This window comes from Microtus oregoni, unplaced genomic scaffold (assembly GCF_018167655.1).
Source record: "Microtus oregoni isolate MIOR12 unplaced genomic scaffold, Mior012 000065F_ref0000479, whole genome shotgun sequence".
NCBI classification, from domain to species: domain Eukaryota; kingdom Metazoa; phylum Chordata; class Mammalia; order Rodentia; family Cricetidae; genus Microtus; species Microtus oregoni.
Genome location: NW_024543875.1, coordinates 757,497 through 784,111, shown reverse-complemented (window position 1 = coordinate 784,111; position 26,615 = coordinate 757,497). Strand labels below are relative to the sequence as shown.

At 36.8% G+C, this 26,615-nt stretch overlaps 1 protein-coding gene across 1 annotated transcript in view; it reads left to right on the top strand.

Moving 5' to 3' along the window:
* The window catches only part of Rttn (rotatin), a 134,740-nt gene that overhangs the window by 88,916 nt on the left and 19,209 nt on the right, over positions 1–26,615 (top strand). Inside the window, exons 34-40 of the mRNA XM_041640834.1 lie at positions 1,864–1,955; positions 7,965–8,055; positions 13,836–14,025; positions 15,444–15,534; positions 18,945–19,098; positions 23,473–23,610; positions 25,072–25,289. Of these exons, the coding sequence (XP_041496768.1) occupies positions 1,864–1,955; positions 7,965–8,055; positions 13,836–14,025; positions 15,444–15,534; positions 18,945–19,098; positions 23,473–23,610; positions 25,072–25,289 (974 nt within the window). The remainder of the gene's footprint in view (positions 1–1,863; positions 1,956–7,964; positions 8,056–13,835; positions 14,026–15,443; positions 15,535–18,944; positions 19,099–23,472; positions 23,611–25,071; positions 25,290–26,615) is intronic.

The window sequence follows — 26,615 nt, the reverse complement described above, 5'->3', positions numbered from 1 at the left end:
TCATGTAAGAGACCTACCTTAATATGTAAAGTGAGAAGGCAATTGTAGAAGACATGTGGCATCAACCTCTGACCTCCTCACTCAAGTATACACAAGACATGCACACCTCTTACACATGCAAAAAATGACATTAAACACACGTGTTCATTAAAGAACATTTGGAAAATAAAAAGTGCACAGGAAAAAATTTTCTCCAGTCCTGCAATCCAGAGACTATCCTTATGTCTTATCTCTTACCATTTTCCACTGTGTGATGTTTATCTTATGTGTTTTATGTGCAGTTTTAGTCTCTGTTTCTCTAAACATTGCCCGAACATTATTCTGTGTTATAAATTCTTCATGGCAGCCATGTTTGACATCTTATTAATGTTTTTTAAGTTATTTTATGCCTCTCAGTGAACTTTTATAGCTTTTTTTCTCTAGTAAAATCTCAAACTTTTTTGGAACATTTCTTGGAACTCTACTGTTTTTTTTTTTTCCTCCAATCTTTCTTAAGAATAAGATCTTTTCTAACTAAATCTTCTAACTGGTTTGGTAAAGGTCTTTAAAAAAAAATCTATTTTTGGTATGTCATAAATTTATCAGGATTTTTGCTAAAGCAGTTTTACTTCTCTTGATAGATGTTTTTGGACTTTCCAAGTATTATACATAAATACTAATTAGATCTCATAAAAGTGAATATTCTTTTAACATAAGTTGCTTTTGTTTTGAAATTAATGTTTTAGAATATTAACACTGAAAAGTTTCTGATGTGAATGTCCTTCTTTATATGTGTTGCTTTTATTGATTATTGAATAAAGCTGCTTTGACCTATGGCGGGGCAGAATAGATCCAAAACTGAAAGAGATATAGAGAGAGTAGGTAGAGTCAGGGAGACACCATGTAGCTGCTGAAGGAAAAGAACACACAAGAACCTTACTGGTAGTTCACAGTCTTGTGGCTATAGATAAATAGAAATGGTTATTTAAGATGTAAGAGTTACTTATTAAGAAACCTAAGCTATTGGCCAAACAGTGTTGTAATTATTTTGGTCTGGGCAGCCTGGGAATGAAATTACAGTCTCCTTTTATAATTTTCAATAAAAATACAAAAGCCACCAAATATATGAATGTATTGTCTAATGAGTATATATGTGATGTACTTAGACATAAATTTGTTTATGTCTATATGCAAATGTATTTATGTTATATATAACTGAAATCATGAAATTCCATTGATTTTTTATAATTAATATTTTATTACTTAAATTATAAATTTATATTTCTATTCCTTTCTTAGAGGAAGTGAAAGTATCATTTAATGAAGCACTTGAACTTTATAAATGACTATCACTATTAAAAGGTAACTTACAAAACTGGTGAGATGGCTCAGAGGATAAAAGCACTGGCTGCTCTTCCAGAGGTCCTGAGTTCAATTCCCAGGAATCACATGATGGCTCACAACCATCTGTAATGAGATCAGGTGTCCTTTTCTGGCCCACAGGGATACATGCAGGCAGAATATTGTGTATATAATAAATAAATAAATCTTTTAAAAAGACTTATAAAAAAAGAAAGAAAAGTAACTTACTCAGTTATTTTTATTTTATGAATCACCATTACTCCTAACATGGCTCTTGAGCTAATCTGTATTGATGTATTTTAGGTGTTTGTTAGAAATGTACATTCATGGTTTTACTCTGCTGTGTGGTGTTAGAATTCCTAGGACAGGGTCTGTGGAAGAATTGCAACAAGAACTTACAATGAACACAGTTAAAATCATCATTCTTTAGTTTTTTTTCTTTACTTTCCTTAAGAAGTATGTATTCTGTTAGTTGCTGGCGAACCTGGGAAATGTCATGTTAACTGTTCTCTGTCATCACAGGTTTAGATGACTCGTTCAAGTTTTGGAGGGCTCCCTCAGGGACATCCATTCAGGATCATGAGCCAAGCTCTCTTTCCACCTCAGAAACAATGGTAATTGAGAGGACACAGAAATGTTTCATTTTGAGTCTTTGAATAAGTTTGAATTTGGATAGTAGTGATAAAATATTATATATAAGCTTAAGGTTATGAATATAACCACTGTGGCTCTTAAAACGTGTATTCTGAGAAGATTCCTGCTCTGCATTTACTGTAATAGTTTGTTATGTGTTCAACTAGCCATGTGTGGTAGACACCCTTGTGCTTTCCCACCTAAGTGTATTATTCTGAAGTTAAGTAACTGTTACAAATTGTACTGTAAGAGACAGGGTTGGAATTTCAACTAGGGATCGCCTAGCTTCTTTCAGTTGAGAGTCATCAATTCCTCTTTCCTACCTTTTCTGATAGAATCAAGAGAGAATGGTGTCCAAAATGTTTTCATTAATAATAGATGAAACATATTCTATATAATTAAAAATTCATTAGTTTTCCTGAGTTTTTAATAAAGGGCAAGGCAGAATGAGAAAGCTAACCTGTTAAGATGATTTCAATGTAGTACTGATAATTCAAACACATCTCTAAATACTTATATGAGAAACTTTTCTTCAGTATCTAAAATATGTAAAATTCGTGTGTTCTTAGATATCTTCATTTTTGCATATGTGGCTTTCTTCCTAATAACAGACGCTGGTCTTTAATTTTATCCAAGCATACAAAAAGCATGTCTTCTTAATTAAAAAACATCAATTTTCAAGTATTTGTTGATAATAACTATGTTGTAGAATCTATTAGAGAAGCAAAGATTTGGTATCGTTTATTTAAGAAGTTTAAATAAATAATATTTGTATATGTGATAACCTAACTATATAGACATTGATAAAACTTACCTCCTATATTGTCCGCTTTCCTTTTCCCCTGTTTTTATTAGATTCAAAAGAGAGAGCTTGTATTTAGTGCTAAACTAGACTTCTTTGTGGAGATGTAGCATAGTTACCCTGTTCCCACTAGATGTCATACTTTCCAAGCTTATATGTAAAGATAGTATGTACCTTTAATTCAGCAAGAGAAATGATATGATCAAATGCCAAAATGAGTTTTATTAATTGGTTCACAGAAAAATCACAGAAGAACACCATCAATACATGCTTAAAAGTAAGTTTTCTCAAGTGATCCAGTTTTTACAAGACTATGAAATAGCTATGCTAATAAACCATTAGTCACCATGACTAGATGCTTAAGAAAAATCTATCTCAGGCATGAAAGCTATATTGAAGTTAACAGTTTCAGGGATTCAGGCACATGGTTACTTGGCTTTGTTGTTCCTAAGCCTGTCCTTAGTGGGCAGAAGGTCATGAAGGGAAACATGTGTAGGAGCAGAGATGTTTACGTCATGGTATCTAGAGAACAAAAGATAGTTACAGAGGATGGTTCGGGTGCACTAGGTTGCACTAGGAGGAAATTAGACAGCCAACCCATAAGATCTACCTTAAGCTCTTTCATTCATTGTTTATCAGTGCTAATCAATAAATAATAATAATAATTTTTCTGTGTTAACTATTTTGTTTTATTCAACTTACTATATTTGTCATATGTAAGAAGACCTTGATACAGAAAGAAAAATCAAGTTTACTTTTTCGGTTTATATCAACATTATTACAAGTTAAAAGAACTATCCATTAAAGTTTACGTGATCACCAGTGGGCATATAACTGAAGGCAGTGAGTGGCTTCCATCTTCCTACATCTATCAGTAGCATTTGATTGAGTAGCGAAGGTTGGGGCTCCCCAAGTGCTACCTTCATCCACCCTGACTGTTGGTCCCGCTCTCATACTGACCCCAGGCAAGCATCTGTAGCTGCTGTTAGTTGCTGATCACAATAACTGTGCCTTTCTTAGATGGTGTCATTTTGCAGTCTATCTTCCAACTCTTACATTTTACGTACTAATACATATTTATACCTTCTCTACTATAAATTATTTTAAATGTATAGTCCTACGTAAATCATTTTTTCAAAGGATTAGTATTTTCATTAGGGTGTTTGCAGAGCCATTTTCACTTTATTGTTATTATTATTTCATTTTTGTAGACAGTAGATTACAAACTGATGTATTGGAATTATTATTTTTGGATTCATTCTAACGTCCATAAATGTACTAATTGTTTTTCTTACCATGCTAATGTGATGTGTATCTTTGTCCCAAAGAGACAAATCTCAAGAATTTATTTGCTGGTCATTATTACTGTGTGCAATGGCACACCTGATGCTTTCTCTTATATCTAAACTTGACTAGCCTTTTTCTAGAATGTAGGAATTATGAATTAAGGAAACAAGGTGAGGTAATATATATCCTACTGAGCTTATTTGGCTGTTTGTGTCTGTATTTGTTCATCTCCCAGAAGTGAGAAAAGTTAAGATCTGTTTATTGGTTGGCTTTTCCATTTTGTCTTTTCCAAGCAGACTCTTCTTTGATTTGGATCCTGAGTACTAGACTTGTCCACTCTATGTTGTCAGGGCCATGTTAGGGACTTAGCGATGATATCTAATCAGCAGTAGTTCAGTCTTTTTTTAAGCTTTGTAAGGGTTGGGGCCTGTATATTGCCTACAGTGCGGGTAGCTAGGCAGTGTTGTGGGTTCATTGAGGCACTGCTCTAGTAAACAGTTCCCAATTGTAGTCTCCATCCACCTGTGTCATGGATGTAGCATACCTTTCCTCCGAGAACCATCCCTTTTCCCACAAAAAGTTAAAAATGAGACATTCATACACAGTAAACCCCAAATACAACATAACTTTATGACTATGATTTGTTTTGCTATTGCTTTAAATTTGTTTTATCTTTTCTCAGAATAAATGATACTGAAAATGTGACTCCTTTTCTTTAAATTTTTTTCTTATGTGGAACACAAATTTAAATAAGATTGATTTTCAGTTTAAATATTTGGAAAGTTTAATTTATGAATAATAATTGTCTTTGAAGAGAGAAAAATACTGAACAATTCTTGTTGGCACTTTGTTACAAAAGAAAAAATGAGGGATAGAGTGAGACCCTGGTACCCAAACCAATAGAAGCCATTCAGATACAGATGCAACAGCTCTGTTGTTGTCCACAATGTTATACTCTGCTTCGAAAGCCAAATGTTTTTGGTGTGTTACGTAGTCAACATGCAGTGAGGTTACACTGTAAGAGTGATTCAATAATTATTTGTATATGAAATAACCATTTTCCTTCCTTCCAACACTTCTGTACACATATGTAAGTGGCTGAAAAATGAGGTATGTTTTATGTTCAGTACTCAAAAGAGTTAAAATTGGCTAAGATCATAAAGCTCAGGTTGGAAAATGACTGACTATTGTAATATACTAAAACATTCAGAATTTGATGTTAAAGGCTGAAGTTTGATTACCAAAAACAGTTTAATCAAAGCTGAGTCAGCTTTTGGGTGTGAAAGTACTAAGACATGCCTTTACAAAGATAAAGATGTGAAGACATTTTATTCTGCATAGTGAAATGGCTTGTTATATCACAACTGATACCAGGTAAATATTACTGACCCTTGTTTGAGAATTAAGATTTGTTCTATACACAGAGTAGTATATGTAGGGATGAATCGAGAGGCTTCTTAGAAGAAATATTTCTGCCTAACTATCTCTGTTGGCATCTCTATGACTTCAGTAAAAAGACGGATAATATCCTTGTTTTCAATCAAGCTCAAGTATTTACAGCTCGTACAAGAACTAGAAGGAAAATACAAAGGGGGAAATGGGGTGTATTTCCTAAGCATTGCTATCATGGGCCACAGTAATATAATATGTTGGTTTTCTATATCTTTTGTTGGCTTCTGTAACTTTAGCCAAATGATAAGATGATAATCATATATTTCGTCAACTCAAAGAAGACTCAGTTTGTCTTATTTAGGAACACCAATTCATCAATTGAAGATCTCAGAATGTATTACAAAAGATGAGAAAGTCCAAGAAAAGCCTGCTAGGTGCATCCAGACTTTTGACATTGTGACATGATGTCATCTATGGAATTCATGCCTAAGAGCTGTATAATCAAATTACAGGAACATTTTCTTTCTTTTTTAAAATCTAATAATATTTTAAGAAAATTGGCAGTTTTGTATTGTCCTGCGTTCATAACTATTCTGGAATGCATGCAGTCCATTGACTAGACATGCCTTGTAGTTTTGCGTTGGGGCAGTTTTAATGAACGAAGGAAATTATAGATGAATTAAGTGCGATTACTATTGGAAGAGGATAGGCCTATGCCTCCTACTTAGGTTTCCTGCTTACAGTGGGAAGAAGTGAGAATGAGGGTTATACTAGGAAGAAGGAAGGATGACTAAGTATGCTGTGTACTCTAAGTAAGTCTTCTTCCACCACCTCCACATGGGGGTGGACAGACGTCTCAGTCTAGCTGAGGGGTTCTTGTGTTGTGAAAAGTCTGGAAAAGGAAGCATACTCTCTCAAACACAGACAGCTAGTTTCCTTCCTCTACAGATGTGTGTGTGAGGATTTTCGCCTATTGGAAAGGGTTTATACTGTCAATTCTCAACTGAGATTCTACCAGAAACTACAAATGAAAGTAATCTTAGTATTTGCTTTCATGTTATCACTGTAAATCAAAGGTACAATATGCTTAGGAGTAAACACAGGGATTATATAGATGTGACCTGGAGGTCTCTATGTCATAAGTAATGCTTATTTATCAGTTCTGTAGATGCCCTATGTCATACGTATACACTAACATGGGGGCTCCCCAGGTATGCACCCTTTGTGACTTTCCTTTTTTTTCTTTTCTTTTTTTATTTTTTTTTAATTTATTTATTTATTAAGGATTTCTGCCTCCTCCCCGCCACCGCCTCCCACTTCCCTCCCCCTCCCCCGGTCAAATCCCCCTCCCTCATCAGCTCAAAGAGCAATCAGGGTTCCCTGACCTGTGCCTTTTCACAGAGGAAAAAAAATGGGAAGAAAAAGAGGTATCTTCCCTCCCTCCCAAGAGAGGTATTTTTCACCTAAGAAGTTCCAAACACAGTAGACTGAGTGCATTCAATTTTAGAGAGCCGCGGCCTCATCTATAGACCTCTAGGTGAATTTGTGTTTGCTTTCTATAGTATTTCTATTAGGCTTAATCTTATAAAAGTGTTGTTTTCTGAAACACAGTGTCAGCATTTTACCAAGCTCTTTAAGTTCTTTTCTGATATGAGGCAAGATAGAGTAAAATGTTTTAATACTTCGCTGTTTTTTTTTTTAATTCTAGATCAGCGAAGTTTTCCTAAACTTTATTTTATATGTATGGTGTGTTTGTTTATTTATCTGTTTACCACATGTACCTGGTATCTGCAGAGGCTATAATAGGATATTAAGTCTCCTGGGAATGGAGTTATATATGGTTGTGGGTGGTGTGGGTACTAGGGATTAGACGTAGGTTTGCTGGAAGAACAGCAAGAGCTTTTAAATTCTGAGTCATCTGTCTCTTCAGCATTTACACTGATTTTTATAGATGTTATTAAAACTGAAGTGTACAATTTGAAACATCAAAAGCAAACCATTCTGTTATAAATAAAAGAAAATAACAGCTAGAGAAATGTCTCATCAGTTAAAAGCTCTTGTTCTTACAGAGGATTCTAGTTCAGTTTACTCCATTTTCGAGGGATCGTTTATGGAGGCCAAACACTGATTTACATAACAAGTCTAAAGAATTAAGAATCTCAAAAACAGTAAATTTGAGGTAAAAAAGTGTAAATAAGTATAAACATTTAGGCAAGTAAGAACCATACATTATTTATATCAGAAACCTAAAATTTTAATTGGGCTTCAAATCAAATTTGGTTCTTTTGTGTTACTGATTTATGGACATTGTAACAGTTGCTAAAAAGGGACATAGAAAATGCCTTATCAGAAAACTAGCCATAACTCAGGATTAAAAGTGTTCTGTAGTTATGGTAACTGGTAAAATTCATTGTAAACTTGCTTCCCTAAGGATATTTTTCATATCTACTGTTTGTTTTATTTTCCATGCTTCAGTACTAATGAGTAAAGCACCCTGTCTGCTTCACAGGTGGCGGCCTCAGTGGGCAGTGCTGAGACCCAGCCACTGCTGCCGTCAACACTTCCGTCTGAGACTGCACTTGACCAGTTTGTGACTCCAGGTATTGTGTGTGTGTGTGGGGGGGGGGCAAAGGTTAACATTAGGAATCTATTAGGAATAGAAAATTTAATACATGTGAACATGGAACTTGTAGTACATCATTATTTGAGGGTGAAACTGTGAGCCGTATGACCTACATTTACTTCCTCATGAATTTTTCATGGGAAACCTGTAAGCTCCCTTAACCTGGACAGGTGCTGTTCTCCTGGATGTCCTATACTTGCTGTGCATTTCCTTGTACCATGTCCACTTGAGCTCCATGGGTTAAGTTTTTTGAGCATCTTTCATTTTTGCCTTTGAAGAACATTGAGCAGAATTTCCTCTCTTTCTTTGGAGATAGCCAAACAGTTCTTTCCATCGTCTGAGAATCATCCACACAGAGTGTTCTCTGAATGCCCCACATGTGCCAGAAGGCCTTTGCTTGTATTTTCTTTATTGGTTCTTGGAAAATTTTGAGTTTTGTATGTCTTGAGCATATCCACTCCCATTCTCCCAGCTCTTCCCAGACCTACCCTCTCTTCTCTATCCCCATTTTTGAGTCAAGATCTGATTGTATAGCCAGACTATTTTAAAGTTCTTCCTTTATAGACTAGTCTGGCCTTGAACTCAGAGATCTATCTGTCTACCTCTGCTTCCCCGGTGTCATGAAACTTTTCAAGACAAAATGTGCTTTTCAAATATGTTTGGATTTTTTTCTTCCACTAGAGCACGGCCAATTTAACAGTGGCTACATTCTTAGAGAAAACTCTCTCTCTATCAGCAGCTAACAATTGCCCTTTGCTCTCAGGCTGTGGGTGGGATTGTGTGCCCAAGTCTTCCCTCCTGTGTTTTGAGACAGAGTTTCTTCCTTAGTTTGAAGCTCACTACAGGGCCTGTGATCTGCCTCCCTCTGACCGCTCATCACTGCGGGTGCGGATGTTTGCTGCCATACACAGCATTTTCAGAGGTCACGAGCATCTGAACTCAAGGTCCCATGGTTCTTAGCAAGTACTTTACCTATTGATTTATTGCCTGAGCCCACTCAAGGTATCATTTTCTTTTAGGAAGATATTCGACATTCTTAGGAGATAGAAAGAGATTTGGATAGAGAAGGGAGAAAGGAAAAGAGGGGAAAGTCCAGACAATTTTTAAACTAAATATTTGGAGAACAAATTACTAATTAAACAAATCACAGACAATTTAGGATAATCTAGAATAAATAATCAGAAGTAAGGTGGGAGGTTAACCACAGCACTCCAGAGTGTGACTTACTGGTCTGCAGAGGGACCAAGTTAGGCTCCCAACTCATACATGGAGCTGCTTATTGCTACCTGCAATTCCAGCTTCCACAGGGCACCTGCACTCAGGTGAACCCCCACATTTACATACTTGAAGAAATAAATCGTTTAAAGAAACCGTTCATTGTGTAGAATAACTTCTGATCGCCATATGGCTCCTTACCAGTTGAGCAGTGTTGAGTACTTGAGTCAATAAGTACTCAATATTCATTCTATTTTTTTTACCCTCTTTTTGGAAAAGCTTAATGATGGGTGACTGGAGTGAAGAGGCTGTAGTTGAGATACATTCTGTAGACTGTCACTTGAAACAGATCTCTGGGTCTTTATGTTCTAGAAATTCACATAAGCAACGTATAGTATATTTTTACTTTACTTGAAGCTGGATGTGAAACCCAGGACCATTTTCATACTAGGCACAAACTAAATTCTCAGCCCCTTGCAATGTTATTTTTACAAATGCCAGTGTTTTTCATTCTTTGTATCTGGGACACAACCATCTCTGATTTAAGTTGTATTTACATTGAAGTTTGCAACTGATCTTTTAATTCTAGAGAATGTATTGACCTCATTTGGTAGCATTAAATTTCTGACCCGAATGAAATAATACTTTTCTGAAAAGGAGTTAAGTGTGAATACTGATGTATGTAAAATATGTTGCAGCAGGCCTCTTGTTCTCAGCCCCGAAATATCACACAGAAACTATATTATTTGTAATACTGTTTGGCCAATAGTTTAAGCATACTTCTGGCTAACTCTTACATCTTACTTTAACCCATCTCCATTAATCTGTGCATTACTGCCAGGTTTTGGCCTACCAGCAAAGTTTCAGCATGTCTGTCTCTGGCAGAGGCTCCATGGCTTCTCTCTGACTCCACCTCCTTTCTCTCAGCATTTAGTTAGTTTTCCCCACCTAGCTCTGTTCCCCTATGGCTCTGCTATAGGCCCCAAGGAGTTCCTTTGTTAACCAGTGATATTTAAAGCATACAGACGGAAATCCCACATCAAAAATATTCTTAGAAAAATGTTTGCTTCATTGAATTTGTATTACAATATTTGTTCCAATAATTTTATGAACAGGGTTCCACCTTGGTTTCCAGTAATTTATGTTAGTAAATAAAAGGGCTTAATAATAGAAAATACTTAATTGAACATCTATCTTGTATGCTTACAAATATTTAAGCAGTTAATGATAAATACAAAAAAATTCACTAAAATAACAAAAGTACACAGAAATTAATAGACTTTATATATGCCTATGAACAATGAGTACAGTGTGGACAAGGCCACCTGTAGTGTAACAGTGTAACAGGAGGTAAAGATGCAGGAGCAGACTATCAAAAATTACAAAATGTTGGGAGCAGTGAGACCCCAGATCCTGAATTTCTTGTAAACAACTTGTTTTCCCCTGATCTGAGTGCCTACAGCTGCTCTGAGCACGAGACCTTCAGGAGTTCCTGATGGCAGGAGAGTGGTTTCTGGTGGGTTTGGCTGGGGCGTAGCTATCTCTATATGCCCCTGAACACAATAAAGGGGCATTCTTAAGGCTTTTGGTACCAGTGTTTGAAGGTCTGTGTCGGTCTGTCTCTGCGTCTGTATTCTCAACCTCCAGCCCCTTGCCCGAAGCTCGCGAACTGGTGTAGCGGACAGAGCGCAGACACGGGGGCTCGCTGTGCGGTAACAAAATATATTCAGATTTTTATGTATCTTAATTATTGAGTGTGTGTATGTGTGTGGGGGGGAGGTACACACGAGTACCACACTGTGCATGTGGAAGTCAGAGGACAGCTTGCAGGAGTAGGGTCTCTCCTTCCACCTTGTGAATTTAAGGGATTGAATTTAGGTTCTTAGGCTTGGCAGCAGCTGCCTATACCTGCTGAGCCATCTCACCAGCTGCTGCATCATCTATAGAAGAAAACTTTAAAATATTCTCCAAACCTATGAAAATAGATGTGAACAAATATAAAAAAAATCTATTATATTAGATAGGATAACTTGACACCAAAAAGTTATCAAGTGTCAATTCTCTATAAGGTAATATATAAATTACTGTCCAGTCAAAATGCCACCACATTTCTTTGTGGTAAATAAGATTCTATTAACAATTAAAAGAAAACAAAAATGAGTGTACAAAAGTTGCCAGGAAAATGGTCTAAAAGGTGACAAGTGCTACAGAGATGTTATCGCATATGGAGAACTGTAATTGAATCTATTTTTACTACCAGCAGTGGAAAGACAAATAGAACTGAGGATGTATCCATGAAGATTAAATTAGTGACTCAGATCTTTGGATGAGCCATGGATCTTTTGATAATAGTGGTGAAAACTGGCTAGCCGTTTGACACAAGAGCATTCTTATATACAATTATCTGGGTTTCAAAGTGAAAAGTGAGTTTCTGCAAATACTGCCTATAAAAGTACTAGAAAGCTTTCTAATTTTGCTTCTTCAAATATCAGTAAAAAATGACACATTTTACATTTAATAATAATAGTTAAAAAGATAACTTCTATGACAGAAATTTCCATAAAGTGAAGAGACACAACCAACATAACTGTTTGTAACATGGCTATGTTGTAAGCATGTAAAATATTCTCAGTTTTTCAGAAGGAAGAGAACTACATATAAAAAATGAACAGAAACACGAGGTAGACACATACAAAAAATATGGGGAATCCATATTACTGGATAAGTACAAATTAATGCTACACTGTGACCCTCTTTCTTAGCTGTTAAATTAAATTGCCAACTATTAAAATGCATTGGCTGTGGATCCTCTTGGCCAGGCTATGGAAAACAACACTTTTATAAATTTTAAGAGGGAATGCAATTAGTATAACATTTTTGGAGGGAACTTGGCAATATCTCATGAATCTATAAATTTATTTATCTTACAAATAGGAATTTCTAAAAGTATTAAAATACATATGTACATGATTATTTAATGAAATATTGTTTGCAATTAGAAAATATATCAGATACCTAGATTCCCATAAGCAGGGGCTGGCTTCAGATTAATATCCATGTAATGAACTATTCTGCTTTTTAAAAATGAGGTATCTTAAAATTGGTATACAGTAAATTGTTGTCCCTCCCTCCCCAAATATTGGTAAGTAACAAAAGCATCCACTGGGTTAGGGAGATGGTTCAGTGGGCAAAGTGCTTGCTGTGCAGTCCTCTCGCTCCCTTGCGAATATTGGCTGTGGCGACATGTGCTTTTCATGCCAGTGCGGGGACAGAAACGGGTGAGTAAGCTGGAGTTCAGGGAGCAGCCAGTCTGGTTACATTGTTGAAGTTCAGGTTCAGAGAAAGAGAGAGAGACAGAGACAGAGAGAGACACACAGAGAGAGAGACAGAGAGAAAATATGAACATATAAAGCGGAACACCCAATTTTGTTTTTGACCTCCACATATGTATACTTGGGCATTCTCACACATACATCACACAAAAACCACTAAAAATATATACTTAAAGTATATAGTATTTATAGAACTCTACTTTTTTGACAGTCAGCTCAGGGTTTTAAGAGTTCTGGTTGCTCTTCCACAGGACCTGGATTTGATTTCCAGCACCCAAGTAGGAGTTCACTATCATCTGTAACTCAAGTTCCATGGGTTCTGGCACCCTCCTCTGGCATCTGCAGACACCAGGCATGCATACTGTGCACAAGTATAGACATAGAGGAAACAAACATGTACCTGCAAGCAATAAAATAATAAAAGGGAAATTAAAAAATACATGTATATCCTCATTTGTAATAAAATTAGGCAGGAAGTTTATCAGTGTGACTGGTTTGTTAGGGAGGAAGTACATGAGGGTAAGTACAAGGTAAAAGGGACTATGGTAGACATAGTCACTCTCTTGCATATACTTCTTAGCTTAGTTAGTTTTAATAACCGTATTTTATCTTTTGTATGCTACAAAGAGAAAGAAAAGGAAACTTAAACTCACAAAACGAGAAACTAATGTGGGATACAAACATGTTGGTCTCTCCTTTCATAGACTTTCACCCTCAGACTTAATGGCAAAGAAAACTGTGGCAACCCTTCAAGTCATGATGCTAGGTTACCTTTTGCAATTAGCATTCTTAAACTTAAGACTGAGCCAATGAGCAGATAGACAATGGACAATGAAAGGGGTTTTTCTGTGGTGTATGTAAATGAAATATTAAATGACTAAAGGTGTTAAATGGATCCTGTGAAGTGTTTGGAAGTTGGGAACATTCTGGTACCTAGAATCTCAGCGGGGAGAAAATGATTTTATTCTAACCTTGGCTCTTGCACGTTGGGTGCTTCTGTGTGTGCACCTGTACACTCGGGGGTTGAAGGTTGGGAATAGAAGCAATCTCCCTAGCCTCAAGGTTAAACTTTACCATGCAGTTATGAGAATTAACCAGTCATCCACCTCTATATCTTTACAAACTTTCCTGTGTTATGAGGAGTTAAATTTTATTAATAACCACCAGGTAAATTGAATAATTTTTACACTTTTTTTTTTTTAAATAACAGGTCAGTGTGAACCCAGACCAGTGCGACCCTGTGACTCCTCGCTCTCTGCTCCCCTGCACAAGCAGTATACGTTTGTTACTCCATCTCTTCTGTCGGCAATCTGCAGCCTTCTAGACAACCTCTTGGCAGTTATTCCAAGGGATGCTGCAAATGCCTTTCAACAAGCCCATCTCATAGAGTTTCTTTGTAGGTAAGACATAAATGGGAGTAGAGATAAATAAACACGTGACCGTATGTGTTTGGCAGTATATTCTCTTTTGTTCTTATATCAAGTAAGTTCCAGGCTTTTGTTCTGTTACTGTTGTCTTCACAGTTGCTGTTGTTATTTCCTCCCTCTGTTCTATTAATAAACTTGTATTGGCTTCTTAACTTGATTGCTTAGATCAAAAAGATTTTTTTTAGTTAAAAAAAATTGAAGTGGTTCTAAATCTTATAGCACAGACAAGGGATGTAGTATAATCTCCTTGGCTATTTTTTACTGGATGTGAAGGAGTTTGAAGATTCCTATCTCTAGCACTCATATCAGAATTATGTTCCCAGGTTGAAAATACTGCTGAATTTCATTTGGATGTATTTTGTTATGGGAAACTAAACTAATCAGAAGCATTCTGGTGGAATTTAAGGAAATGGTGACTTGATTCGTTGAATTTTTCATTTACCTAATATTAATGAATGTCTGATGATGTTTTCATTATAGTGGCACAGCCTTGGCTGTTATGTTCAGGTTTATCTAAGTTTTTAGTTCATTCCTTGCACTGTGTTGCAGTATTGAACATGCTTTATCCTCTAGAGGGTTGTAGCTGGCCTCTGCTGAAAGGGATGAGTGTGAGGGAAGTCAGTATCCAAATACTTGCGTTTAGTGAGTGTGACTTCTCCCCTCCTAACATCCGGCTGCTCTAGCCCGTCTTGTCCACCTTCTTTATCCACGTGCATATGTCCATTTCTCTTCAGTTCTCTCCTTTTACTCTAGAGCAGTGCTGTTAGAAATGTCTGTCTTCTTTTTATTAAATCATGCTACCTTCTCTTTTTCTGAGATGTGAAGAAACAACTGAAAAAATGATTCTTTGTGTCTGTCCTAGGTTTCCTGTTGCTATAATGAAACATTGATCAAAAGCAACTCAGAGGAGAAAAGGGCTTATGATTGGGTTTAGAAGTTACAGGTCATCATTATCGTCATTATTAAGAGCAGCTGAGCTAAGCTGAGCAGGCACCTGGTGCCTTACACCATCAGGTCCACTTGCCCAGGGCTAGTGCCTCCCACAGTGGGCTAGGCCCACTCACGTCGATTAGCAGTCGAGCTCACCCTCTGCAGGCTGCTTACAGGACAGCATGATGGATGCAGTCCCTCTAGTCTGGTTTCCTATTGACTACTGATACTGACTACGGCCGTTTCACTTTGTAAAATTTTCTCTTTTTCACACTTACTTAGCACAATATTTTCCTGTCTTCTTAAATACTTTGGGAAACCTTAAATATTTTGTTTTCTTGTAAATGTCTTTTCTTTTTATTTATATTCAGGTTTATATTGAAACTTCACATTGTGATGTTTTGTCTTTAATAAGAAGCATAGTAACTATCTATCTATGGGGTATTCCTTATCATTGACAGTACTGTGGATGCCTCTGTCATAGAGATGTGTGTCCAGGAACTCAAGACCCCGCTGGCTTTATCATCTGCTGTTGAACATATTCAAGCTCAGGTAAGTACCTTGGATCAACCTGTCTTCTGTATCATGGATTTCTTTGCCTTGTGGGCCAAACAGCAAATTCTAAGGAGAGCCAACCTTAAGAAAAGGATGGGAATCTCTCAGTATATGCGTGATACTAGATAGTTTTTGAATAAGGTTACTTAAAAATTTAATAGAGAAACTGGGGGAGGAAAGAACAGTGGGCACTTTTTCTAACTCCATCATTAATGAATTATAAATGATTAGTAAAGTTTCTTGGAGCACTACTGTATAAAGGGGCACTGGTATAGACCACTTACTCCTATTATTTTAGGCTATCTCTGGTATTTGTTATTTTCACCTAGGTTGAAACATGCTCCCTGCCCCTCCCGCCACCTCACAAGACAGGGTTTCTGTGTGTTGTCCTGGCTGTCTTGGACTCACTCTATAGACCAGGCTGGCCTCAAACTCAAATAGATCTACCTACCTCTGCCTTTTGAGTGCTGGGATTAAAGGTGTGCATCACTACAGTCTAGGTAAACCTCCCAGCACATGGGAGGCAGAGGTAGGTGGATCTATGTGAGTTGGAGATGAGCATGATCTACTGTGACTTCCAGCCTAGCCAGCGCTATGTAGCAAGACCTTATTCTCAACAAAACAAACAAAAAACTGAAAGCCTATATTTTCACAAGGTGACAAAAATAAATTTTAATTTTTTATTCACAGCTATTCACTAAATTTCGGGTTCTTGCCTAAGTTCTTTATGTAAAATATGTTTAACAATTTCCAATATAGTTGCTACTGCTAGAATTTTTATTTAATGACCAAAATATAACATGCCATTTGTTTCGTGTTGGTAAGGGGTGAGAAGTGGAAACTGAAGTGTCTTTTGTGTTGCACTCTGAACACAGAAAGCCTCTAGAGTGTCTTGGAAATATTCTGCATGCCATTTTTGAGGCACATGGTTTTTTTTAGTATAGTATTTTTATTGAATTAGCTTATTCATAAGATACATGTTCTCTTTACTCTTTTGTTTGTACAATTGAAAAGTCTTAACTGAATGCCTTCTCTGGTTTAAAATTTCTCTTAAGTCATTAAAAATTTTTCTCTTTATATTAGGAAAATACATAACAAACCCATGTATATTTAAGGATAACAAGCATTCAGAAGAAAATATAAAGCAAGGGACAGCACCAGATATTGAGGCAGAGGCCCATACTTAGTGTCCAGGGGAAATCTTCCCAATCATATGTGTGACCTGACATGATAAAAAGTTCTATCGGCAGAACAAGGCCTCTGGCACCAGAGTCTGGCTGGTCTGTCCAAAAAACAGCAAGCAATCCAGAATTGCTGAAGCTGTATCTGTGAGGGGAAAATGAGACTAGAAAGCACAGTCAGCAATGAGGGCAGGACCTGGCCTGTAGTTGTGTCTTGAATGTACAGTTTAGTACCATGATAGCAGAAACAAACATTGATGGGTCCTTGTATGAGTAAATATATGCACAAGAAACCACAGGAGCAATTGTCAGTGCTGTAATGTTACAAAGGAAATGGTGGAAGTTGAGGAATCTCCCACAAGTACTGAGCAGAGCAAGAAGAGTTGGCCATGCATGTTGGTTCCAGAGGACACTCTGATCTGATCCACTTTGCTGCCCGCCTTGTATGGATTAATGTCTGTACATTGTTGTTTGTACAGGAATCCAGGAAACTCTCTAACATTTACCAGATTCTATTCTAGTTGCTGCTGTTGATACAAAGCAAACATCTGTGCCCATAAGGAATCTAGGAGCAAGAGACAGATAGGAGCACATACAGATGTGAAGTTTGGGACCAGATAGTAACAAATGGTGTGAAAAAAAGAGGGACATTCGTTGGACAAAGGGGTGCTACACAAGAGGAGTAGTTGGTACACAATGGTCAAAATAAAATAAAATAAAATAGAGCAAGAGACCTGGGCTATGGACGTCTGAGGCAGAGCCAGGTACAGAAAGCTGATAGTGAGGTGACAGTGTTGGTGTGTGTGATTGGTAGGTTTCGTTGTTGCATTGTTTGTTTCTAAGAATATTATAAATAGGAAAAGATAGTATATTAGCTATATTAATATTTAATCTTAAATGGTTAATTTACAAAATAGTTAGGTTTTTTTCTCTCATGTTTCTCACTGGCTTATTTATAATAGTATTTCCAGTACCCAGAGATTAGACTTTCTGTAACTTTAATATGGCAGAAGATGAAGAGATCACAAACACTTCACAGAGCAGTCTTGTGGTACTTGCCTATAATCCCAACACTTGGGAAATAGAGGTAGGAAGATCAGAAGTTCAAGACCTCTCAAGTACATAGTGAGTGCTAGGCCAGCTCAGACAGACTGCGTTAGACCCTGTTTCCAACAATATAAAAGAACAACAAAAGTGTTACAGAAATAAGCAAATTAAATTTCAAAATTTGTAGAAGGAATTCCTAAAGGATAAAGGAACATGTACTTTTATATAATACAAAAGAAGCTAGCATATTCTATAAAGGAATATCCTCATGGAAGAAGTAAGAGAACTTTTTAAGTTTTTGAGTGTTTTTAAGTGTCTGAGACTGTATACCGTGGGGACATGGACACCTCCACAAATGGAGACCAGTACCCAACTCCTATTACAGTCTCACAGCATCAAACTAAGATGAATGAAAAGACTGTGCTTTTATACATAGAAACTGGCCTTGGGTAGCTCTATAAAATTCTCCTTTAAGGATGTACGCCTGCTGTTCTTTAACTGCTGTCTCTCAGAGGAAGTTTTAAAAGGGGATTTACCAGGTACTACTTACAGTATTAGCATTGGGAAAATTCCAGAAATAGTTCTATTGTTAATCATGGAAATTTAATTTTTTTCTCTCACATTTGAGAATATTGTTTTTATATTTATATTATATGTATTTATAGTTATATATAACTAAAAGCAAAAATAAATTTTATTGATAACATTAGCTGGGCTATTAGAGTAGATGTATTTTCTTCTATTCTTACGCACTTTGAGTAATATTTTCTTAATCAGATTTTTCCTTACAAACTAGTTTACTTTGACTTTAAATATCCTCTATGCTTCTTCTATGATATTGGTTCTACAAGTTACCTATTTTTAAAATATAAAGACTTTCTTTAAATGGAATACAGAAATCGGCTTTGAAAATATTGCTTTATTTACTTGTGGTATAATTGATAGTCCTAGTGTGACCATTACTGACCATGCTCCTAATATTGGAAGCTATGCTTTGCCTGCTGCATATTAAGTATATAGTACATAATTTATGCTGAGTGCTTTTTTAGTGCTTTATTGTATATTTTATAAAGAAATGATTTCTTACAACACATAGAAAAGTAGACACCATGATGCGACTGAGATAGGCTTTTCATGAGATCTGCTTATTTATTATATTCTTTGTCTTTTTGCAAATAGGCTTCCTTTCTCTTGGAATTCCTATCCTCTTTGTCCCAGCTTTTGCAGTCCTGTCTGTTGGTAGATCCTAACCTTGTGACACAGGATGAGCTCTTGAAACCTCTTATCACTAATGTCATCCGAGTTCTCATTGTGTGTACCAAAGATGTATTAGGTAAGTTTTTTTAATGTTCTAAAAATTAAAATGTAATCACATCATTTTTTCCTTCTCTTCAGCCCTTCCCATGTCTCTGTCTTCTACTGTCTCTCAAATTTATGATCTCTGTTTCTTCAGTTGTTATCCTCCCACCCCATATTCCCCCAACACACACGACCTGCTCAGTTCGTATGATTGGACTTAGCTGTATATGATTTCAGGATAGACCACTTGGTATTGGATAATCAATTTGGAGGTTCTTCCTGAGGAAGACTCTCCCACTGTCAGTATTCCTTACTTGAAGTTAGTTCTTTGTCTGGGGTTGAGGCCCCATGAGATTTTCCTATTCCATTCTAGCATGTCTGTTGGTCTTATCCTTCAGGTCTTGTTTAGGCAGTCATGTTGATGAGACTCCATGGCTGCAGCTTCTCTGACATTCTAGGAGATAAAATCTTAGAGTGAACTTTTTGTTCCTCCGGCTTTTACAGTCTTTCTGCCCTGTTCTTCTGCAGTGATCCCTGAACCTTAGGGGAAGGTGTTGTATGGTAGATAGATGTATTAGTTGGGAGTGGACTCCACACAATCTCTATATTTTTATCAAGTGTGGTTTTCTGTAATGATTTCTATCTGTTGCAAATGAGACTCCCCCCACCCCCACCCCAGAGGGGTGAGACCTATACTTATCTGTGAGTATAAGGCCAAATATCAGGATGTAGTTAGGGATTGTGCTGTTTTAGTAAATTGGCAATTGTAGGTTTTTCTACAAGATCCATGACTTCACTAGCCGTGAATAGTTGGCTAGGGTTATAGTAGTAGGCATGATTTCCTTCTTGTGGAGAAAATTCAGTAGAGAGCTGTTGGTTACTACTAAGGTATAGGTGGTGGTACTGCCATGCTAATCATTGTTGTAGTTCATAGGCATCTTAACTAGTTAGGGTTATTGGTTGTTTCCCTACTTTGAAAGCTGGGATGGGACCTTCGGTTACCATGAAATGTGTCCTCAGAGAAGAGTCTTTCAGGTCAGATCCAGCTCTGGTCCTCTGGTTCCTGTGTCCAAAGTACATGGTATCTTCAGCAACAGGAACTTTAGCTAAGTTTTATTTTTACAGTTTAGATGAGAAGTGAACAATATTGAGGGAGCAAATCTTATTTTTCTCCAGATGAAACCATCTCCCCACCCCACCCCACCCCTGTTTTTTTTTTTTTTTTTTTGGAGGTTTTGAAGGTGTGTTTTATAATTAGAACAATCTTAAGTAGCTCCAGAAACAACTTAGGGCAGATGAGTAGCTTAAAAAATGGACCAAAAATCTCCTCTGTCTGCTAGCTGAAACATATGCTACAGTCTGCAGTGAACTTTGAGTAATATTTTTATATTTTTGGCTAAGGCCAAATTACAGATACAGGTATAAGTCAGTTTAGCATATAAGATGAACATTTTCTAAGACCTTAAAATATTGAGACCTACATTTTGTTGAAAGCTAAATATAATGCTTAGTAGTAGGGAAAATTGAAACAAAGTATAGGATTTAATGAATAGCATGGTGATTGTATGTGTCAAACCCTGAATTTTATAGACAGATATGTGTCTATATTTATCAGTGATAGTTATCAAGTATATGGGATCATATATGACTATGTTTGGTTTTTAAATATAAATCATTTTTAATAATGTAACTGATCACTTTACTTGCCTTTCTGTTCATTCATTCACCCATTTCTCCCCATATCCCATAGATTTAAAGTTAGTGCCTAGTACAAACTAGGCAAGCAGTTTATCACTCAGTTACCTCTCCAACCTATTTTAAATTTTTTATCTTGAGATAGTGACTTGGTATGTTGTTCACTCCGGGGTTGACCTAGCTCTGTAGCACGGGCTGCCCTTGAACTTGAAATCACTTTGCTTCAGCCTCTCAGTTAATCTGGAATTACAGACATACACCATCAAGCCTGACTTCAATTCATTCTTAGTTCATCCTTTGAAGTCACACAATTTGCTTTGCCTTTGAGATGTGAAAGATGTCGTGATCCTGAGCAATTCCAGTCCTCAGCATCATTTATATCCATGTTAATAGAAATTCTCTTAATGGTAGCAATAATTTAATTAAGCTTGGTAGGTTAGACTGTAAGCTCAACAGTGATGAAATTGATTCTTGTGAGAAGGGGTGAGGTAAATATTACAATTATCTGTAGTCTAGCAGAGTCCAGTTATACCTCATAAATTCTTTTTTTTAGTACTTTTTCGTGTTGGTTTTTGTGGCCATTACTTGACCAGTATTGATACTGAGTTCATGAAGATGGGGAAAAGCGTTGCAACATCAGTGCCACAAAACTGTGATGAAGATGATGAGTCACTTGATCTGGTGCACCTGGCAAAGGTGGTGTGACTGCTCTTGTGGTCTTGTAAATATTTTTTTATTGTTCCTCCTATAAATTTTATTATAAAGAAGTATTTAAACTTATGATTAGTTCCAGAAAGTACTGCAAGTCAGAATCGTTGGTGATATAGGAAGGTACATTTAGCAGCTAGGTTTTTTCCTTACATCTTGCAAAAGTGTAAATGTTTATTAAAAATTTATCTTAGGGAAAGCATTTTTAAATTGTTTTCTTAGAAACTAAGTTTTGAATGATTTTTATTAAACTTTGGCTATATTTCTAATATATACAGGTATGTTAGATATTTATAGTATTTCTTAATACAAATATTTAATTCAATACCTTATACATAAACATGTACAATTAAAATATTCAGTAAGTATTGTAATAAAATTAAATGTTAATAACATTTTAAATTTATTTCCAATTTAAATATTTTATCATTCTTTAGCCTTTAATGAATAAAAAGATTAGACTTTTATTATTTAAGAGTTACTACAAATAAGTGTATAGTACCTTAGTATATCAGTACACAGCATGTCTTTGGAATTAAATTTTTATGAGATTAGCAATGAGCAAGCATCTAAACTACCGCTTAGAGAGTTTAGTGACAGGATGTTGAGGAGCACTGGGACAGGTTGTGACCCGAGTCCTTAAAGTAGCTCTCTCAAGCGCCTCTCAAGGGTTGGTGCTGAGGAACGCCTGTTTGCAGCTTACTTGAGTGAAGTTTGACAAAAGGTGACAGAACTGCGAAGGTACAACTGGAGAGAGTCCAGAGACAACCACTGCTGTCCAACTTGCATTTACACAGACAGCGTCCTCGCTGTGGAAGGTTAACCTCTCTAGCCTGGGGTCCACACAGGCAGCGGTGCTCAGCCCAGTTTGTAGTGTTTTCTTTGTAGGATAATTCTCTGCTTGGCTCTTCAAAGAAAGTTTTCTTTCTCTTCTGCCTTGACCTTAGCACATTGTGCTTTTCTTTTCATCTCTGCACAGAGCTGCTAGAGGGAATAGAGAAAATCAGAGGAAAGTTTGTTTCACAGAAGAAACCGTTCTCAGGTTTTACTGTGTCTACTGTGCAGTTCTGAAATTGTGCCTTATCTTTACTGTTTCACACTTTCTGATTGTTGTTGAGCATATTTTAATGAACGGATGGCTTGTGACTTTGTAAAAGGGTAGAGGAACATACCTTTAAGAAGCAGTAGAAAAAAGTTAACTGTAGTAATTTGATAATTTTGTAGGCTAGTTTTTATGCCATCTTGACTCAGGGTAGACTCATATGGGAAGAGAAACCTTGACTGAGCGAATACCACCATCAGATTGGTCTATGGGCAGGTCTATGGTGCATTTTCTTGGTTGATGGTTGCTGTGGAGGCCCCAGCTCATTGTGGACATTCACGTACAGGCAGTCCTGGGCGCTGTAAAGAAGCAGGCTGAGCAAGCCTTGAGGATTAAACCAGTAAGCAGCACTCCTCCGTGTTCTCTGCATCAGTTCCTGCCTGTTTGACTTCCTGTCCTGACTGTCCTTAGCGATGGCTGGTGATGTGTCACTATTGGTTGAAATAAACCCATTCTTTCCCAAGTTGCTTCTGGTCATAGTGTTTTATCACAGCAACAGAAATTCTCACTGGGACAATAGTGATTATTGCCTTTCTTGAGTGCTGGAATGGGCCTTGGGAACGGAATCCAGGGAGTGGGGTAGTTGCACTGGCAGGGAGGCCATTCACCTGTTCTTACTGGTGTGGCCTGCACCTGCGCAGCTGGAGTCCACCGGGGTGGGGGTGTTGAGGTAGGGGCGAGGTGTGGATGTGGTATGGGCCTTGGGAACTGAGTCTGGAGTCTGGGGCAGTTGAGCTGGCACGCAGGTCACTCTTGTAGTTAGTGTAGTCTGCCATTGGGCAATTACTGGTTTTCTTTATGAAGTGTGTAATTCATGTATGCAATAAAGTATTAGTGGTCAGTTGTGTATTTCTGGGGCATTCTCTTGTTAATTACTCAAAGTGTTTCTGCCAAATTTTCCAGATGCACAGTTAGTGCTGGCTTTTCACCGCACATGGACACACTTATTCGACCTTCTGGCCACACTCCTGAGGAAAGCTGGTGCTGTTTCCCTTCCTCTTATTACCTCAGCTCTTGCCAAGCACTGGGAGGCAGTGATTGGTAAGAAGATCCTTGCATGTTAGGGGTCTTTCATATAATAAAAATTGGTAAACTTTATTCCTAGTTAAATGTGTAAATTTTCCAAATAGTTATGGCATGGCTTAGGAAAGAATTACAGGGTACTTGAGAATTTGCAATACTCCGCATGAGCCTCCTTTTCCCCAAAATATAGATTTGAAAAATTGCAATAAATCTCAGTATGCCAAAAACCAAGTAAGAGCAGTCTGTGGTTTCATGAAAATGTGTGTTAACATACACATTTTAATTTAAAAAAAAAATTTATTGATTGTATTGAGCTATACATTTTTCTCTGCTCCCCTCCTTTCCATTTTCGTCCTCTTCTACCCTCTCCCATGGGTCCCAAGCTCCCAGTTTACTCAGGAGATCTTGTTTTTTTCTGCATTGATTGTTTTTTTATATTTATTTGTTATGTATACAATATTCTATCTGTGTGTATGCCTGCAGGCCAGAAGAGGGCACCTCATTACAGATGGTTGTGAGCCACCATGCAGTTGCTGGGAATTGAACTCAGGATCTTTGAAAGAGCAGGCAATGCTCTTAACCTCTGAGCCATCTCTCCAGCCCCGAGATCTTGTTTTTTTCTACTTCCCATGTAGATTAGATCCATGTTATAACATACACATTTTTATAATGTTCATAAAACAATTAGAAAGATTTATTTTTGATCCCACAAAAGTTGTTCCTTTTTTTGCTATCTGCATTCTGTGTTAAAATGTACATACATGGACTCTCATACACAACACAAGAAATTCTAAAATATTTTCTTTCTCAAACTATTTTTTATAGTATAGAAATATCAAAACTTAGGTTTTTTTATATTTTGTTTCTCATTAAAATAAGCAAGTGACTTTTTATGTAAGTAAACTTTGGTGTTTTTATAGTCTCATAAACTTTAACATAGCAAGACTTTACATACATATTTATGTCTAACATTTGTAAAATGCATTTTTAGGAAACATATAAAATATAGGCTTCTGTATGGGCCACGTACATGCTAGACAAGTGCTGAACTATACCTCAGCCATACCTCCAAATTCTGGCTAACATTTTCTTAGTACTGAAATAAAATTCAGAACTTAAAAATTCTAGGAACTTTAAATGTTAGCTCAAAGTAGTCATCCACACATTGTCCCTATGTTTATATACTGAAAAACACATATAGTGAAAAATAAAATAGATTTCTCAACTCTCAATGTTGCCTTAATATTGACTTTAAAACTGTTTTTTTCTTGTATATATGCTATTGATAACTTTAAAAATAAGAATTATTTTATAATAATTATTTTAGAATTAGTATTAACTAATTTAATAATTTTAATTATTTATAGCATTAAAAATAAGAATGATATAAATGTAACTACTAAAACAAATCCGATTAATTCCCTCCATAAATTTGAAGACGTTTTCAAACATTTACATCAGAAATCATTCTCCCTTTAGATGCATTGTGCATATGTGTCGGGTTGTCAGTCAGGTGCCCTGCCCTGAGTATTGCCACCCTCCAGTTCCTGTCTGTCCTCTTGGCGGAGGAAGAAAAGAGGCGTCTCCAGGACAAGGACAGAACAAATACGTGCCAGGCCCCAACAGTGGCTTTACTTCTTGATGGAACTCAGGAAAGTCTTAAAGCTTCAGAGCGACTTAATGAAGCAATTCTTCAGGTGTGTGAGTCCTTGATTCTTTTGGTTGTTTGTTTTCTGGACTTTTTGTATCATTTTTTTTTTTTTTTTTTTTTTTTGATTTTCGAGACAGGGTTTCTCCGTAGCTTTCGGTTCCTGTCTTGGAACTAGCTTGGAACTAGCTCTTGTAGTCCAGGCTGGCCTCGAACTCCCAGAGATCCGCCTGCCTCTGCCTCCCAAGTGCTGGGATTAAAGGCGTGCGCCACCACCGCCCAGCAACTTTTTGTATCTTTAAAGGAATTCACGTTTAGTAGTCATCATTTAAAAATTTTTCAGCCAATCAATGTTTATTTTTTGATTAGATAAACAATACATTACAAAGCTATAAATAGATTAGCAAGTATAAATAAGACTTTAAGAATTATCTCACGCAAACCTGTATTTTTTTTTACAATTAAGACTATTACTCTGTAATGGCCCACCCCCCTGTGTGTGTGTGTGTGTGTGTGTGTGTGTGTGTGTGTGTGTGTGTGTGTGTATGTGTTTCACTGGAGATTAAATCCAGAACATCTTACATGTTAGTCAAACATTCTATCATAAAGCTGTATCGTTAGCTCCTTATTTTACCTTTTATTTTGAAACAAATTCTAAGTTGCTCAGGCTGGCCTTGAATTCACCCTGTATAGGCTAACCTTGAAACTATGATCTTCCTGTCTCAGCCATTTGAGTATCTGACATCACAGGCCTGGGGGATAAGGGCTAGTGTGCCATAAGTGTAGTTTGGTTGGTAGAATGCTTACATAAGCATGCATAATTCTCTGGGTTCCATCTCTAAAACTACATATACTGGCTATGATAACACACAGCTGTGATTGGGCATTCAGTAGGGAGAGGCAAGAGAAGCAAGAGTTCAAGGTCATAAATGGGGTTGGTTCATAAAGTGAGTTCAAGGCCAGCATAAGACAGATGAGACTTTGACTCAGAGATGGGTAGTGCCTTTTAATACCATTTTATGATTTTATTACCTCCCTAAAAAATGAAAAAGTGCTAGAATTATGTATGAAAGACTTGCACATCACTTAGATGTAATTCACATGGTCGTTCTCTCTGCTGATTTCTCGTGGTCTCTTTTTTAGTGCATTTTGACCAGTAGTAATTTTCCACTTGTTGCAAAACTGAAACTTCTTTAATATGGGTGAAAGCTACACTTATTTGAAGGTATGAGGATAAGCATTTAGAATACAGTTACAATATATTAGTTTGGGAAAATGGCAACAAGAAGGTCCTTATCTTGAGTGTATGACCTCTCTATCCACAGGTTATTGGCTAGGTTTACAGTATCAGGCTTGAATTTCCTCCTTTTGGTGT